We start from the raw sequence: 18,304 nt of genomic DNA on the forward strand, positions 1-18,304 counted from the left end.
GCTTCATTATCTTTAATAAATAATAGTTTGCTCAATGTGGCGTGTTGCAGCCTAATGGCAGCATAAAACTGTCATACAATACAATCAACTTAAAGTCCAAGTAATAAAGCCCATAGTTAATTAATGTGTAGTTAACATGTAATTAATATGTAATAACATTGTGGTTTTAGAGACCAGGCTATATTTAGGCTGAAAATCACAACCAATTTGAGCTCTCTCTTGTCGTGTAAATTGTAGATATAGCATCTTAGTTTGAGCCAGTTTTCTACAGCAGGAAAATAATCCTGCAGCAACAGGAAATGTGAATTATTATGTGGGTTATAATTACAGGTTGATACATTTATACATTTTTTTCAGCTAACTCAAGTCTGAAATTTCAAAGGGGAAATGACATACTTAAGTATTTTTAAAGCTGAAATACACTACAAGTTTAAAATTTCTTACAGTGCCGGAAAGATCTACAACAGGATGATCAAGTAAAGATCTGTAGGGTTAGTAGTGAAATGAAACCCTCAGAGTCATGGCTTGTTAGTCTTATCCTGTTCCTGTATTCCAACCATAGCAGTCATGAAATGCAGTAAACAAAGCAGTTTGAACACAGCCATATATTCACAGGGACAAACACATGGCTCCAAATAACATACAGTATACAGTACAACAATACAGTATACAGTACAACAATACAGTATACAGTACAACAATGAAGTGACAGCAGTGGCACATTTTCCCACATGGGTTTTCCAGAGGGATAAAGAGGGAAGAGTGTGATATTGAATGGGTTTTCCAGAGGGATAAAGAGGGAAGAGTGTGATATTGAATGGGTTTTCCAGAGGGATAAAGAGGGAAGAGTGTGATGTTGAATGGGTTTTCCAGAGGGATAAAGAGGGAAGAGTGTGATGTTGAATGGGTTTTCCAGAGGGATAAAGAGGGAAGAGTGTGATATTGAATGGGTTTTCCAGAGGGATAAAGAGGGAAGAGTGTGATGTTGAATGGGTTTTCCAGAGGGATAAAGAGGGAAGAGTGTGATATTGAATGGGTTTTCCAGAGGGATAAAGAGGGAAGAGTGTGATATTGAATGGGTTTTCCAGAGGGATAAAGAGGGAAGAGTGTGATATTGAATGGGTTTTCCAGAGGGATAAAGAGGGAAGAGTGTGATATTGAATGGGTTTTCCAGAGGGATAAAGAGGGAAGAGTGTGATATTGAATGGGTTTTCCAGAGGGATAAAGAGGGAAGAGTGTGATATTGAAATATGCCAGAAGAAATAGTATAAATAAGACATGTATATAAAAATAGGCTTTTTCAAAATATACTCTCTTTACCAATATTTACCAAAAAGAGTGTCTGGTTGAATATGTCTTGTTAAATTTAGTCAGCTTGAGGTGAGCGTTGTCACTCAACACAGACAGTAGTGTTGATGCCCTTAGACCACAGTGAGGGATTCTCCAGACTAGCAGCAAACAGAAGGAAGACTAAGTCCATGTCCAAAATGGCACCCTATTCCCCATATAGTGCACTACTTTTGGCCAGAGCCACTACAAAGGGAATAGGGTAGGATTTCAGATTAAGCACAAACTCATGAGAAAGTCAATGTCAGTAGCCTATTACCAGCCTAACCTGGAACAATCGGAGCAACAGAATATTCCAGGTGGTCCTAATTCCAGTGTATGACTCTAAATTCTATTTTGGATTGCATTAACAAACAAAACAATAACAAAAACTCTCATTGGGGAAGAACCCACCATCTACACAATTAAGACTTGCTCCATAATGGGTAAAATCAGTAGTTTCTTTTTGAAATAAATTAATATTATTTATTTGTCTCTAAATACAGTGTGTTAAATATTCCCGATGGCTGTTTAATTTCATTTGTGCATAGCGTGTCTTATTGAGCTACAATCTTAGAAAAAAGGTGCTATCTACAACCTAAAAGGGTTCTTTGGCTGTCCCCATAGGAGAACCCTTTGAAGAATCATTATTGGTACCAACCCTTATGGGTTCCATGTAAAATCCTTTCCACAGAGGGTTCTATATGGAACCCAAAAGGGTTCTACCTGGAAGGGTTATACTATGGGGACAGCTGAAGAGCCCTTTCAGAACCCCTTTTCTAAGAGGGTACAGGTACAGAGAACTACAGTAGTAGCAGAGTCCAGCATTATATCCAGCATTGATTTATGGTGAGCGTTGGGGGAATCCATTCACTCTACAGTCAACAAATAGTACACATCCATCCATAGCTTTTTAACAGTCTCAGCATTGACACATAGTCCAAAAACCTAGGCTGGCTGGCTGGCAGATAGCGCAGTATGTTATAGTTCATGTTCTGAGGCTGTCCCATCCTGCCATCCAGGACACAGTGTGTTTCCCTTTATGGTGATCTGTTGCAGGCATCCCAGTATATGTCCAATGAGAGGGGAGAAGGAGCATTGTGTGCAGACAAAATCGCTGTTGTTCCATCTTCTGCTTATAGTTCCTCAATGTCTACTGCTGCAAAAACAGCAATGATCCATTACCTAAAAAAAGTTTCCATTATGCACACACACACACACATCCACCCCCCCCCCCCCCCCCCCCCCCCCACACACACACACACACATCCGACGGTCCAATAAATACTGTCATTTGCAGGTGTACACCTCTGTCCTCTCGCTGCAGGTGTTGCATTTGACGTAGCAGCACCACAGGAACTTGCAGTTGCACTGCCACACGCGGGAGTACTGGTGTGTGTTGTACCCCCGTCCACAGCACATCAGGTCACAGCCGCTGATCTGCTGCGTAACAGTCTTATTACACATCCGGCCCTGTGTCCCCATACTGCCCGTCACCGGGTCCGCCTCGCAGTAGTTAGGGGACTTCTCAATGAACACCAGGTCTGTGTCCATGGGCTTCCGGTAGGAGTAGGGCTTCTTGATCTTGAGGAATTTGGGCCGCTTGTTGCGGCTGGCTTTGACCGGTTCCACGTGCACAGCATGGGCATACTTCTCTTTGAGAATGTAGCCGAGCTCGCGAAACTTGGGAAGTTTAGTCCAGCAGGTTTTAGTGGTGCAGGAGCCAGAAACACCGTGACACTTGCATTCCAGATGCATGTTCTTCTCCAGGATCTAGACACACAAACAACCAGGAGAGAGGTTACCTTTACAGGCCTTGCAAACCATCTGCTGAAGCTTCTATCACCATATATAAAAGTAGGTCATTGAAAAAGAAAAGCATCTGCAAACATATCATACTATTATGTTTATAATGCACTTATAATGCACGATAATGGCCCCGAGGGTCCCGTGTTTATTGTCATATTAACATGATCCTCTGAAATCAAAACATTCTGTGCAGGCCCAAGAGTCAGTGGATGTTGAAGTAAATTACAGGCCTACATAGTTTGATTGCTGAAAATAGCAACATAGCACAGTGACATACTCTGAGACTCAGGTATGTAAAAGTCAAGGAAGTGGGTAACATTGTGTGCACAGTGCAGCATTAGATCAGTAACTAGCTACTTGTGAATACAACAGCCCTTTAGAAAACAGTAGCTTAATTCAGACTGTACACAGGAGCCATAATTCTGGATCAGGTTACAGTCTCCTTGTGTGTAGGAGTGACTGGACAAGCTGCTGAATGATGTGGATTACTGTTAAAGCCTTCTCCGATGACTATTACAAGTGTCTGCTATCTCAACCTGAAAAGGCACAGCCAACACTATAGCTACACTAATGTACTTGTCCCAATTCCTTGAACTAAATTGTATGGGGAGTTTGTTTGGAATCTACTATCTATATGCTAAAATAGATAGAGATTTGGAGAGTTCCCGCAATCAGTGACAAGTGAAAAACCTTTCATTATGTTGCATAAGAACAATGCATATTGATTTTCCATGTCCACAAATTCTAGAATCAATAAAACAGATTGTATTTTAGTGCCTTTTACTGGAAATGCATACAAATGCATGAAAGTGCGGAGAAACAACGGTCTTTGCGGTTAGCCCTCCGTGGTATACCAGACAACACTTGGCTTCCAAGTTCCTAATCCATCAGTAGCCCTGTGACCAACACTTGTGACAGGCTTTGTCTGGTCGTATTGGACCTGGGGGCTGTGAACCGCGCTCCTGCTCAGTGTCACTGCGTTGATTAGCATAAATAAAGGAGGGGGGATAACTATCAAAACAGAGAGGCCATTTATTACCAAGGAGAAGGAAAAAAGAAAAAGCCCAACTGATCTGAATCCACGAATGTAGCCCGTTTCACTGTGAGAGGCAATTTAGCTGTCTAGATAAGCGGGATGAATTCAGGCCCCACACAGAAAGGCAACAGTGAGCTGTTGAGCACAATGTGTGAGTGAAGGCTTTTCAGTCTGTCTGGGTACGTGTTGGTGGTTTGAATCAGGCCTCTGTGGCCCAGAAAGAAGAGAGAGAGAGGAGTAAAGGCTTGACTCTGGAGGGAGAGGTGCTTCTTTCCTCTTCACTAACTCCAGTGTACTACTAAGGAGCCTCGCCCAAGTTGTTTGGCACAATTATTCCGCTTCTTCTTTGACTTGCAGACTTGCTGGAGTCTCAGGGCTGATCTATTATTTGCTGCAGCCATGGATGCACAGGAGCCTTGATCTGAGAATGTGAACAGTCCCTAGTCCCTGATCCATCCTGGTTGTTTCTAGGGATTTTTCCACAGTGTTAGTCATTGACAGACTACAAGCCATTCAAAACAGCAGGTGACTCACATAAGTTGCTTTAAAGTCTTCGTTAGGCAGGTAACCGCTCCCAAGACATGGTGATACAGTAGATATGATTCTACGATGTTAGGAGAGGTTATGGACAATAAGTATCACATAGAAACCTGTGGCACAAGACTATCACACGCAATAAGTGCTTGGCTCTGCAATATCAGACAGTCCAAGGAATGTATGTATTGTGATAAACCTGAAGTAACTGTATCTTCTCCCAAAAGTGCAGAGCATAGGGACCACTCTAATGTACAGTGTCAATTTGTTTTCAGCCCAGAGATCTGGGTCGTAATCAAACCCTGCCACTTAAACTGCCCCCCCCCCTAAAAGCTTCCATTTATTTCACTGCCTGTTTAATCTTGGCCCCAATGCCCAGATCCTTGGCAAGGTCCACCCGCTTCTGAGCATGGTGGAGACTACTAAATCACAACAGCCATGGTTACTGAGGCCTAGCCTACATTCGGAAGGCCATGTCGTTAACCAACACATCGGTCTCAGATTTAGATTCGGTATTTACTTTCAATTCTGCTCTGTACCAATTTGGGTAAACTACAGCACATTTTATCTTCAAGAAACTAGTTCCTGATTACAATAAAGACATTATAAGAGATTACTGAGATTGTTCCGAAAAATCTATGTTGGTCTGATGTTTTCATACCACAAAAAAATGTTTTTTGAGTGAACTACCCTCAGATTTTGTTGTATTGAAACGTTTTTGGAGAATGGTCCTACATCACCTAATGAAATATTCTGGGATCCAGTTTAGGTTTGCTGGGATGACATTTTTACCATGGAAAATACATGCTGCCTTCTATCTATGATCCTTCCCTATGGAGAGAGAAACAGGAAATGGAGTGGTGTAGTCATGTACCTTGCATCCCACCTCGTTGATGTGAAGGTTCATCAGAGATCTGGCTTTCTGTTTGAAAATGCATGGAGCCTTCCACCTACAGATGTGCTATCTTAATTTGTTTCAGAGGATTTTCCTGCACAGCAGGAAATGTAAACTTGTAGTATATTTGGGATTTTAAAAAGCTTATAAAGATCGTAATTTCAAAGTAAACATTTCAGACTTGATTTGCCCTAACAGAAAATGTATCAACCCCTACAAAAATGTTAATTAATTAAAATCTACATAATAATTAACATTTCCTGTTGCTGCAGGAATATTTTCTTGCTTTGAGAAACTGTTCAAATTCAGATAGCACATTTGTAACATTTCTCCCTATGGAGAAAGAAACAAGAAGTGGAGTGGATGGTCACGTACCTTGCGTCCCACCTCGTTGTTATGCAGGTTCATGAGAGACCTGGCGTTCTGTTTGACCTCCCTGGCATCAACGAACACCTTTGAGAAGCCCAGGCCGTAGCTGATGTCTGCTGAACAGCCGCCCCACTTCCAGCCCTGGCCTTTACTGTAGAAACCCTGCTTCTCCGTATCACAGCTGCAGTCACTCAGGTTTCCCTGCGTACAGGCTGCAGTGATGGCGTGGGCAACTCCGGCCGCAATGATGGCATAGGTGAACGCAGCCTCTTTACTGCCTAGGAGAGAACATAGGAGGAACTTGAGTATTTTACTGACTTGCAGTTCATCATTTTAATGTATGAATGAGTGTGATATCTGGGAGATATCTGATATCAGGAATAATGCATATATTTTTGGTGCTACAGCTGTATGTTTCACCACTTGATGAATAGGACAGGGATAAGGGAGGAAATATGAGTTTTCATTACATACTTCCGTCTAAATGGTGCATATAAAATATACTGTATACTGTATGTTGAAAAATAGCCATTTGAAAGCAGATTAACCATTTAAGTGAGTGAGTGCTCATATCAAAATCTTTGTCAGTCTCACTCACGACCACTCAATGACTACAGTAAATCCGGAAACTGGCCTGCCTTTTACCAAAATGGCTGTGAACTTCCAGCAGTATGAATGAGAGAGCTTTGGAGAAGGAAGAGCTATTGATCCGATCAGAGCCTGGTACGCTCTGTGTATTCTTGCAGGGTGGATCTTGATTCAGAGGTTATCTCCCCAAGGTCCGACTAACAAATCATTTACGCACACTGGGGTGTTTGAATTATCGGGAAATAGTTTAAGATTAACCTGTCATGATTTAAAGAGAGAGCTTCTTGCAAAAAGATTTTAGTCATATCATGTATTTCAAGGTCTCAAGATGATAAGCAAATAGGGAACAGGGAAACTGGCTTATACCAAGCTTTAATACCAAGCTTTAATGTACAAGTGCATACTTGTGTAATTTTCCAATGAGTTAGTTTAGTTTAACATTATTTCCTGATGCAAACAAATGGGTCGCAGATATTAATCTTATTATTAACCAAACATGAATTCTCTGTGTGCATGCATAGAGAGTGAAATATCTGCATCTGAAGTTATGTAGCTATACAAACAATAAGCTACTGATGGCAATATCCATCATATCTATGTAAACAAGCTCCTCCAGTTGACATTTCCTCAAAACAAACATGATACCATCCTCGGTACTTTCTGGTGAACACAGATTCACTAGGTGCTGCTGCCCTGTTCTTGATAAACATCTTGGATCTGTGCCCTTGCCATTGGAAAAAAACTCATATTGAGGCATCAATTATGTGGACGTTTTTATAGATTCGAATGGCCCCGAGCCAAAAAAAGAAGGTGTGCCAGCACAAAGTCAGTCAGTTTTGACTGCTCCGCTGTTCATTTTCCCCCAGATCATTGGTTCAAAACAAAGGAGGGTAGGAATTATTTAGTACTTTGTCATGAGACCTGAGTGGAAAGACTTAAAAGCAACGGAAGCAATGCTTTGAAGTGTTGAATATGAATACTCTTATTACACCAAGTTATATGTAGAAAAGCCCATTTAAAAAAAGTCTAATTAAATGTTATTTTAGTATTAATGTTGGTTGATATGCAACACACAAAATCTACTGAAAAACTACTGAAATACTAAAAACATTAGATGCACCTTGCACCCCTGCAAAAAAAAACAACCTAGGCTGCCTTTCCTAGGCCACAAGTGAGAGCATGCAAGCTCCACCCCACTCACACTAGACATCAACAATGGCATTCATTTCTAACCACTAATCTGATCAGTGAAACCAATCTATTTTGCATGGTTGTCCATGCCAAACTCTTCAATGTCTTAAACCACTCATTCATGAAGAAAACATATTGTGAAAGACCACCGTTTTCCCTTGAACAGCAGGAGAGGATTATGCCTTTCACACCAACAGCTGTAGATAGCAAAGACCTTTTCATAGTGCCAACCAACCAATAATATTGCAAACTGCCATTGAATGCACTAGTTGTGGATTTATAGTAATGCATTGTATGAAGGGAAATAAGAGATCAGAAGATGACAAGTAGCTATACTGTAGTCTACACTCTTAAAAAAAAGGTGCTATCTAGAACCTTAATGGGTTCTTCAACTGTCGCCATAGGAGAACCCTCTGAAGAACCCTTTTTGGTACAAGTTGAACCCTTTTGGTTCCAGGTAGAACTCTTTTGGGGTTCCATGTAGAACCCTTTCTACAGAGGGTTCTACGTGGAAACAAAAAGGGTTCTCCTATCAGGACAGCCAAAGAACCATTTTGGAACCCATTTTTCTAAGAGTGTAGCTAATTGTCATTGATGGTTTAAACACCAACAGTTTTCTATTTCAATGCTATTAGCTACATTTGTTGTGTGCGACTCTGTTGAAGAGCCCAACTCCAGGTTGAGATAGGATAAGATCCTAGACTACATTCTAGTTGCACCCTGAATATGCAACAATCTGGTGGTTGCCACAGATTCACCATCTGCTGAATATCTGATCACATTGGGATCAACGTCAGCTTCTCTGTTATCCAGAGTATCTGTGACTTTATGCAATATTATGCACGGGAGCATACTCCAAGAAGTCCTTCAGACAACTCCAGGGCATGCTTGATAGGCACAACATGGAAAAGTTCTTATTGAACAAGTTCAGCCTCCATTGTACCAGCCATTAGCCTGCATCTATTGTAGGCCATCCCCGTGTCCCCAAATACATCCAATACACTCATCAATGCTATTGCCTGACCAGGTAGTTCCAGTACTTCATTTGAACTTTTCCTTTCTTTCCTTATTCCCCTGTGTATGTTCAGTTCAGTATTTTGGGACTTTATTTCTCTGTACTTTCTATCCACTGTAACTTATACCCGTGGTAAGATTGTCGTCTTTACTGTGAGAGCCACAGCACCCAGTGATAGAGAAAGATAAAGACCAGTGAATATGTGTCTCAGGAGACTACACTGGACTGAAAAGACAGGCTGTCAATGTTCACAAGAGCTTTGTTACTGTGCTGGCTTCTGATACATTTTGGACTTGTTCAGTTCCTCTCCTTTCTCTCTCACTCTGGCTCTCTCTTGTAAGACCAGTGTTAGACTTTAGAGATAGGAAGTAAATGACACAGCTTCAACCTAACCATGATAATTTAGGTTATTGGGAAAATGTGTATGCTGTTACAATTAAGTTGCCTGTTGATACTTCTAGTGTATAGCCTATGGGAAACGTTTTTAAATCTCTCAGTTAACATATTGTAATTTCCACAGCATGTTGCTCTCAAATGGACACGCAGTTGCCTTTCTCTAGAGTGTGTCCATGTTATCGACGCACACATAATGCAAGTATATATAGCCTAAAGACAGGAATGTATACGCGCTGGTGACATTAAAAGGGGGAAATATATTAGCACCTATGAGTCCGGAGATAATATTCAGAAAAGAAACAAACCATTTGTGTCAAATATCATTTGAATATATAGGCTAAACCAGGTTCTCAAAAGGATACGGGACATTTGTCTGCATGCGGCACTGAGCGCTCTTGACTCACAATGAGAAAGCTAACCTACAGGCCTATATGAATTATACAATTGGGGACATTTTTAGTAATGAAATTACATTTACAAATACTCTGACCAAATTTGAATTGATTTGCAACATACCCACTTTCAACTCTTTTCCGAAGACCGTTCTCTCTCCAAGCGCAGAGCAGTTCCAGCGCCCATTTTTGAATTGAAACTGACACTCGTTGATCCCCATTTGGGCTCCCTCTCCGATGACAATAATGGCATCCGGGCGACTCTGGCAGATTATCCGCTGTCGGGGAGCCAACCCGGGAATCTTGTTACAGATTATACTCGCACCTAGCGCGACCACGGATGAAAAACCACTGTAAGGGTACAAGAGTTAGACATGGAATTAAAGTGACTGACAGATATTGCTAAACTTCTAGATAATACCGTGTTTATTAAAGCTTTATTACATGTTTATAATATGAAATAGGGTTATACATTCATACAATTTAAAAGCACCGACTTAATGTTTTCCTTGCCTCTTGAGGTTATTAAACCTGGGTTTGTATAAATACGAGGCATATCTCCTTTATTAAACTCAATGAACCTGTCTTTGAGTCATCTACAAGTGTGTTACAAAATAGAAAGGACTAAACATAAGCATTCTGTAGCATAATTTATACATTTAATGTATTTGATTTGTATGGGCCAAGAGATCGGAATAAACTTCGTCAGGTGGTTTCTAATTGTAAAAACTCAGATTTTCCATCAACTCGATAGATTTTTTGGAACAGAATAATTAAACAAACTCTCAGAAACCTTGCATTGTTCACGGGCCAATGTCAAATGAACAATGAACATAGTTTACGTAGATGGATAATTACAATAATTTAAAGAAAGTTTAATTTATAGAAACGTAGCCTGTGTAACAAAATTACATCCGAAACGTTCTGTTATAGTCTTGACTCTTTATGTTTTATATTCTGATATTTAGGAACATAACAATGTGAGATGAACATGCCTATAAGAATCAAACTCACCCGATTTTCAAATAGACAATCCCAAGGCAAAGCAAAACCCGAAAAATCCAGCGTCTAGTTTTCCGACTCATGGTGCTTCCACTCTCAGTTTCATGCAATGTGTAAGCGAAAATGATAAATAGATAGATATTCTCCGATAGTCACTGTCCAAGTATCCAAAGTTACTCCAAGTCGATACCAACGAATATCCCCAATAGTTACTCTCAATTATTTTATATAGTTTCCTAGCTGTAATGATTTCCGTAAATTCCCCTTAAGTGTCCCCTTTGCTGCGCCGGCTTGTCATTGCGAGGGTATCACAGGTAAAACTAAGGATGAGAAAGTATTGTAGTGTGATTATCTCCTTCTCACAGTTCCTTTGCTACCCGCATGATCTATATATCTGGCTCATATATCCGGGGCGTGTTTAGAGAAGACATAGGGCCCTACTGTGGAATCCCGCCTGGGCTGAATCTCTCCACAACTATTCCAGTTGTGTCAGTTCACCTAATCATTAAGCCTTTTACCTTTCTAATACATGAAAACACACACGCAGTGGATAGTGATGGTAGTACATCTTGTGCGTTGATAATGAGAATATGTTATTTTCACTAACGGCGTATGATTATCATTAAATAGGCTACAATTTATACTTCAAAAATAAACATAGCCTAACTCGAACTGCCGAACTCATCTCAAATTAAATTGCATGCATACATTTTCATTGCACTCACTTAATAAATTGTCCACATAACCTATTTTGAAACAAAACATGTCAACAAATGGTCACCTTTATATATACAATGTTGGCACAATTTGTACATAACTTGCTTACCTGTGACAGCTCCTTCCTTCATCACATACGTCCAGCGCATCCTTGCGCCTCTGTTTTGGAGAAGTTTTGTACCATTTATAATAGCGCCATCTGCAGACCAATTAAGATATGTAGCGTTGAAAACTGAATAAAGATTCTCTGAAATTATATTTGACAGCCAGCAATAAGCTGTTTGTGCCTTTATTCTCTTTCCAAACATGGCATCTGCACTGTTCTTCAAGTGAATGTGTTTTTGTAAATAAATTCTGTGGAAATTAAAAGTGGTCCTTCTGCATATAGTTGTGTGGTTTGTTTAACTTTGCAATTATTGTTTTTTGTTTGATGTACATTTTAAAGTGAAAAATCCGAATTTCAGTGTCACTCTGTTAACATGGAATTGCCAATTTAGGCTATTTCAATAAGGCTGCATTTACCCAGGCTCTTTTTTGCCACTAATTGGTATTCTGACAAATCAGATCTTTCCCATAATTGGCAAAAGATCAGAATTGGGATGCCTGTGTATACTCAGCCTATCCATAGCCGCAGGAAGTAGGGGTGTTGAGGGTTCTGCAGCACCTGTTGAATAATCTGAATAATATATTTTTTTAAAGGTATAAAAAATGTAATGTCAGCACCCTCAACCCTAAACATCTTCCCGCGGCATGAGTGTATCTGTGTCAGTGTCTCTGTCTGTCTCAGGCTTCGGTCTTCCTGCCCTCCCAGCCGGTCAGACTGGCCAGCGTCCACTGCAAGGACCACTCACACATCACAACAAGTTTTTCTCTGTGTTCGACATCAGCATTAAAAATACTAGATACAAGTCAGAGATCCAGGGTAAAGTGTCGAGTTGAGACGTTTAATATCTTAATCTATTTAGATTCTCGTTACCTGTTACTTTAACAAGCTTGTCCCCTTGTGTCATTTTCATGGTTGTTTGTAATGGATTTTTGGTCTAACTGACACACATTTCCTCCTACTTCAGTTGAGCAGGTGGAGAAATTGTTGGCATTTGAGGGGAAGACCTCAGACATCCTTCTGGAAGGGAAGGGCAGCAGCACTCTGTAATACATTTCGATAGCACTTTACATAATCTCAATGCACTTCAAAAGCTCCAAAAAACAAATGAACAGTTGTGTAGCTACTGAACCTTCTCCTTCACAAAGTATGGCACCCACTTGTGTGATGCCTCAACAGCTCTGGCCACCAGAAAGCACACCACACACAGTTCAGAGTAGTAGCCAGTCGTCCTTACTACGAGCCCTCTGACTCAGTACTGCATTCCTTTACTGCAGCTCACATTCCTCTCAAGGTTCAGGTCCCTCTTCAATTGATGTTATCAAAAGATCAGGAAACAGCAGCAAGGTGAAACAAAAAAATCTGGTACAGTTAGTGGTGCACGACTCCAGGATTTGGATTTGTGATTGGAGTCGACTTTTGCTCAACTCCAACTCCTGTGGTTGGAGTCATAGGAGTCGACTCTTGCTCGACTCCCAAAACACAAATTTAATGGATGCTCATACACACCATCTCATTTTAATTGAACCTTTATTTTATCAGGGAGTCATACTGAGACCAAGATCTCTTTTACAGATGAGCCCTGAATTACATTAATTACAGAAAAAACACACATCAAAATATAAATACAAAATGCAAGCAAAAAGAACAACATGGTCATAAAAAAACAAACGCATTCATCAGCAATAAGGTCCTCAATCACCTTTCTGAATTGCACTAGAGGCACCAAAATATCAAATTTAAGAACATTTTGAAGATTGTACCACAAATAAGGTGCAAGACACCTAAAAGCTGATTTACCTAACTCAATAGAGACCAAAGGAATATCCGAAGTTAACCATCCCTGAGACCGGGGGTGGTAACTCATAAGTCTAAAGTTCAGTAAAGATGTTTGGTAAAGTCAGTGGCATATATTCATGGACGCCAAGCAAGGGCAGGCTTCCCCAAAAAAGTAAGTATTTGTTTTTATTTTCATCTTATCTTCTCTCTGTGTTTCATCATTTCCCATCAATTCGCAAGAGGCTGAATGTATCTCACAGGAGAAAGCATCCAAGCGAGTGAAACAGCGCCCGCTCTGTCACTCTACGTGTTGGCCATCTATTTGATACTGTCTAGCCCAAACGAGTATGACCTTGTTGCCTCCCTATCCTAAATTAGCCGTGGATGGAGGTAGGGATTTGGTTTGATTTAATTATCTGTACTGGCCAATGATTATAATGGCGATTCTGATCCAAACATTTATTCATATATTGTTGTGCCCCTGGCCTGAGAGGATGGAAGTTAAATATTTAGCTAGAGGTAGAAGGCTAATGTTAACTAGAGGACGATTCACACAGGATTCGTTTTTCCAAACTGCCCTCTGTAATTCTTTTTTTTTCTTCTCAAAATTAATTGACTCAATATGGAAGCCTGGAGGTTTTTATTGTAGGCGTGACGATATTTAAACACCGTGTCTAGACAATAACAGGCTACATTGATAACTTGTACTTGGCTGCCAAATGTATAGGTCTCCCTATAATATTTACATTTATTTAGTGTGATCATAATCATTATTTTAGGGATCCATAAATGGCAGACATCCTTCCTAATAACAAGGCCCAACATCCTGCTGATTTGCGCTGCTGAACCGTATTTGCACTTGACTGTGTTTATGGATGAGAAAGTTTTCCACAATTGTTTACACACGTTTGCTGAATCTTTGGCCCAGTTTCCCAAATCTTTGGCTCAACACAAAACCACAAAATGCAAAACTCTACAAATCTCTAGCAAAAGCAAACACTGCATTCAAAACTGTTCTCTCTCTTTCCAAAGTGTTTTGTTTTTGCATCAAAATGACAAGCGTCTTATGAATAGATCTGTCTACCAACCAACAAAACACTGGTGAATATCCCATCGGTAGGTTTATGCCTTTTGCATTTTCAGTGTTACACTGTAGCCGGCTGTAAAATATTGTTACAGTAATGTATACCTACTTAAATATACATGAATAAAACACACAAATGCAATACAGTAACAAAAACATTGTCATTTATTTCCAAAATGCAGTATTTCTGAACACGTGTTTTGTATGGAACACTTTCCATGCCCAACAGGAGAAAACCCTTTATCTTCCTGAATGTTTTTCCTGGTTATCTGTAAAAAAAAGAAAAAAGAAAAATGAAAGTGGCTCATTCTTTCAAAACTCTAAACACAAAAAGACAAAAACACATGCAAAATGTAAGGAAAAAATACATTGGGCTGCATCCTGCCTCCTATTTTGGTCTCGCCACTGCACCTCATCTACATCACAAGCCATGTTCTCCCTGGCTAAACAGCAGGGAAAGAATCTTCTGGAGTGACGGATCCAGCCACCGAAAGCCCCCACAACAACTTCACCACATGCATCCTCCATTGCCTGGAGAAAAGGCATGCATGCAAGGTGATGGCGGTCATACACATTCCATCGCTATGCCGAAAAAAACTCATTTGCATTTAGGAATGGAGAACATGGTGGGAGGAAAAGAACAATAAATTGTGGGCGGTTGATGAACCAGTGCGGACCTGATCAGCCTGGTGGAAACTCACGTTGTCACAGATGACAACATACCTGGGCTGCTCTGGTCCACCCCTCTGCTCAGCTGGAATGAGGATGCCATGTAGTGTGTACAGGAATGTGATGAGAAGGGCGGTGTTGTAGGGACCAAGGTTGGCATGGTGATGGAGGATGCCTTGCTGGCTAACGGCTGCGCACATGGTGATATTCCCTTCACGCTGGCCAATAATGTTCCATCCCCATCCCCTTCTTTTGACTAGGTTAAAGCCAGCCTCATCAATGTAAATATAAACGTGCTGAATTGCAGAAGCATCCAGCTCTAAGACTCTTTGAAACAGACATGTGACATAGACCTAGAGCAGTCAATATGGTGAGGCACAGCACACTGGATTACAGTACTGTAATGTGTCTATACAGTGCTGATATGATAGTAAATTCACAGTATAGTACTTGCACATATTCATAGGGCTGTTCTTATACCCTCTCTGAGTTTTGCTCAAATGGCACCCTGTAGACCGGTTTCATCCGGATTCGGTTGCGCTGTAATACACGGTCCAATGTAGACAAGCCCACCTGGTGAATGTTATTGAATATTGTGTTGTCTGCAATTATGTGGTTCTGGATTTCTCATAGTCTAATGTTATTGTTTGCCACCACCATGTTCACAATAGCGGTCTCCTGTTCTGGTGTGAACAGCTGATGTCTTCAACCATGGCCTGGCCGTCTCTCAGTTCTGCAGAAGATTCACAAATATGATATGATTGGTTACAATAAGCTAAAATAATCTATTTTCTTTCAATATGAAACGATATTACTGTAACATTAGCCAACAATCAGAGTAACATAGACCTACTGATATGTCGGACTGCAGTATACTACAGTATACATACATAAAGAGCATAATGTAGATGGTAGGTAACTTACCGGTTGTAATTTCTGAATGTACGGATGATAGATGCAACTGTGTAGTGGCTCAGGTTGGGCTGAACTCTCTGCCCAGCCTCTCTCATAGTCAATCCATGGTTGAGCACATGGTCAACAAATGTGGCCCTGATCTCATCTGAGACAACTGTCCTCCACTTACTCTCACTCCTTCACCTCTAGCTCTTGCTTTACCATTGACTTCCATTTTCCCCCAAAACAGGAGAGCTCATCTGTGGCCTTTTAAAGTGCTAAAGCTCTGATTTATAAGTGAACAATTCAGCAACTAGTGTTTACACCTGTGAGGGGTGGGTGTTGCCAATTGGTGTATAGAGCTTGGCATTGTGATTGGCATTGCTTTCCAAAGGGACTAAAGAGATTTTAATTTTGAATGTTGTGCCTAATATAGAGAACTGTGTGTAGTGTTTTGCAAAAAGTGTGATATAGATTTGAAAACTGAGTGTAAAGCTGGAATTGTGCTTGCAATTTTGCAGACTTGGTTTAATGATTTGGTACATGAGTTTCAGGTTTCTGTGATTGCGTTTCAAGTTCCAATTTTAGTGTGTAACCAATTGGGAAAAACTGTAACTTGCCATTTCCAAAAAGTTTAGCGGGGATGCTGTTTTGCGATCTATTGCCTAGGACAGGGCTCTCCAACCCTGTTCGTGGAGAGTTACCAGAGTTTCATTAAATAAACTATAGGCAATTTATTGGACATTTAAGCCTAATTAAACTGATGCAGTTGGCAATGTTCAACTTCAATTCACTGGCACTATAAAGAATATCTTAACCATAATCTCTGATAGCCTAATATATACTTTATTATAAACTGGATGGTTCGAACCCTGAATAATGATTGGCTGACAGCCGGGGTATATCAGACCGTATACCACGGGAATGACAAAACATATATTTTTACTGCTCTAATTACATTGGTAACCAGTTTAGAATAGCAATAAGGCACCTCGGGGGTTTGTGATATATGGCCAATATACCACGGCTAAGGGCTGTGTCCAGGCATTGCGTCGTGCATAAGAACAGCACTTAGTCGTGGTATATTGGCCATATACCACATCTCATCGGGCCTTATTGCATATACTTTTGGTGAATTTACGAGGCATTGCTAGATACAGATTACCAAAGTATAGCCTAAGTGCACGGTTCTGACCGCCTCGCTTTCTCTTTGCTATGAAAAAAGCTAAATATATGTTTGGTCTTCGGTCTGTGGCAAGTAGAATAACTCAGCCTACTCATTGATAGTCCCTACTTTAGTGAACTTGCATGAGTCATTGCATGCAAATAAATTGCGAAATACAGCATTGCGGTAGCCTATAGTCTACATCTTTTGATTACCAATGCACGATTCTGACTTTCTGCCTGGTGGCCGACATGCCTGCCTATGCCTGGCTGTGACCCTTCCGTCTCTCGCTAGCTTGCTCTTTCGTTGCAGTGAAAGATGCGAAAGTTTGTGTTCACAAAGTAGACTACGGAAAATAGTTTCCTCCGTTGCAACAATACTGAATGTTAGGAGTCGATTCCAGCATGACACCCAGAAATGGGAGTCGAAGGGCAAGGAGTCGACGAATCAATTCATTTGGAGTCGACTCCCCACTACTAGGGACACTGTCCAGATGCATAATTCGAATAAAAACAATTAGCCATTTAGCAAGCTAGCTAACAATGTCAAAAAGAGTAGCTTCAAGGACCATAATGGACCAATCTCCTCCATTTATGTGGTAAGGTTTTCAGTCTTATTTGTTGTGCATATCTACTACAGATGATAATAACCATGGATAAGATTGGATTGTTTATTTTGGTGCTCTACTAGTATCAGGGAAACGCATGTCAGCACAATACATAGTATCTGCAGTGTTCTAGATCAATATTCTATTCTCCCCTAGATGTATTCTTTAAAATACTTTGGCCCTTGTTTAGCCAGGATATCTCATGGAATAAAAATCTATTTGTAAGAGTGTGTGGAAATGGATTGTCTCTCAGGATCGTTTACATGTAGTCACCACGTCTCAGGACCTGCCCTTAAGAGTGTGGATGTGGAAAACTGACAGAGACAAAGGGCTCACCCTGGAAAGTCGATACTACTTACTGGGAGCCTCTCACTCCATGTCCAGAAGACATTTCCATCCATCAAGGAAACAAATAAGATAAATACAGAGCCAGAATGTACTAAGTACTGTAGTGAAAAACTGATGTACATTTCATGTCTTGTGTTTACAAAGCATTCATAATGTGGTCTGTGATTACTGAAGCATTTTGGCATCAGTGGAAGCAGTGGATATGAAGGATGTCCTGAAGGCTTACTCTTTCAACTCCCGTGCATCACTCCTCCCTGTGGAAGGACTTCACAGGTTCGACAGCAGTTTGCACCAGTCACTGAAATGTCTACATATTTACGAGCAGTGGAGTAAAGTACTTAAGTAAAAATACTTTAAAGTATTACTTGAGTAGTTTTTGTACCTG

General features: G+C 40.6%; 1 protein-coding gene and 1 pseudogene across 1 annotated transcript; both read right to left on the reverse strand.

The window, feature by feature from the left end:
• Nucleotides 1-528: 528 nt before the first annotated feature.
• On the reverse strand, nt 529-10,949 carry LOC110491124 (protein Wnt-7a). The gene is made up of 4 exons (XM_021564479.3): nt 10,566-10,949; nt 9,676-9,902; nt 5,976-6,247; nt 529-3,099 (listed from the first exon to the last, which is right to left on the reverse strand). Exons 1-4 carry the CDS (start codon nt 10,634-10,636, stop codon nt 2,617-2,619), a joined length of 1,053 nt encoding a protein of 350 aa, XP_021420154.2. The 5' UTR covers nt 10,637-10,949; the 3' UTR covers nt 529-2,616.
• Nucleotides 10,950-12,053: 1,104 nt separating this feature from the next.
• LOC149976946 (uncharacterized) lies at nt 12,054-17,217 on the reverse strand (annotated as a pseudogene).
• Between the last annotated feature and the right edge of the window lie 1,087 nt (nt 17,218-18,304).

Source organism: Oncorhynchus mykiss, chromosome 16, assembly GCF_057628025.1.
Source record: "Oncorhynchus mykiss isolate SJ-2025 chromosome 16, ASM5762802v1, whole genome shotgun sequence".
NCBI classification, from domain to species: domain Eukaryota; kingdom Metazoa; phylum Chordata; class Actinopteri; order Salmoniformes; family Salmonidae; genus Oncorhynchus; species Oncorhynchus mykiss.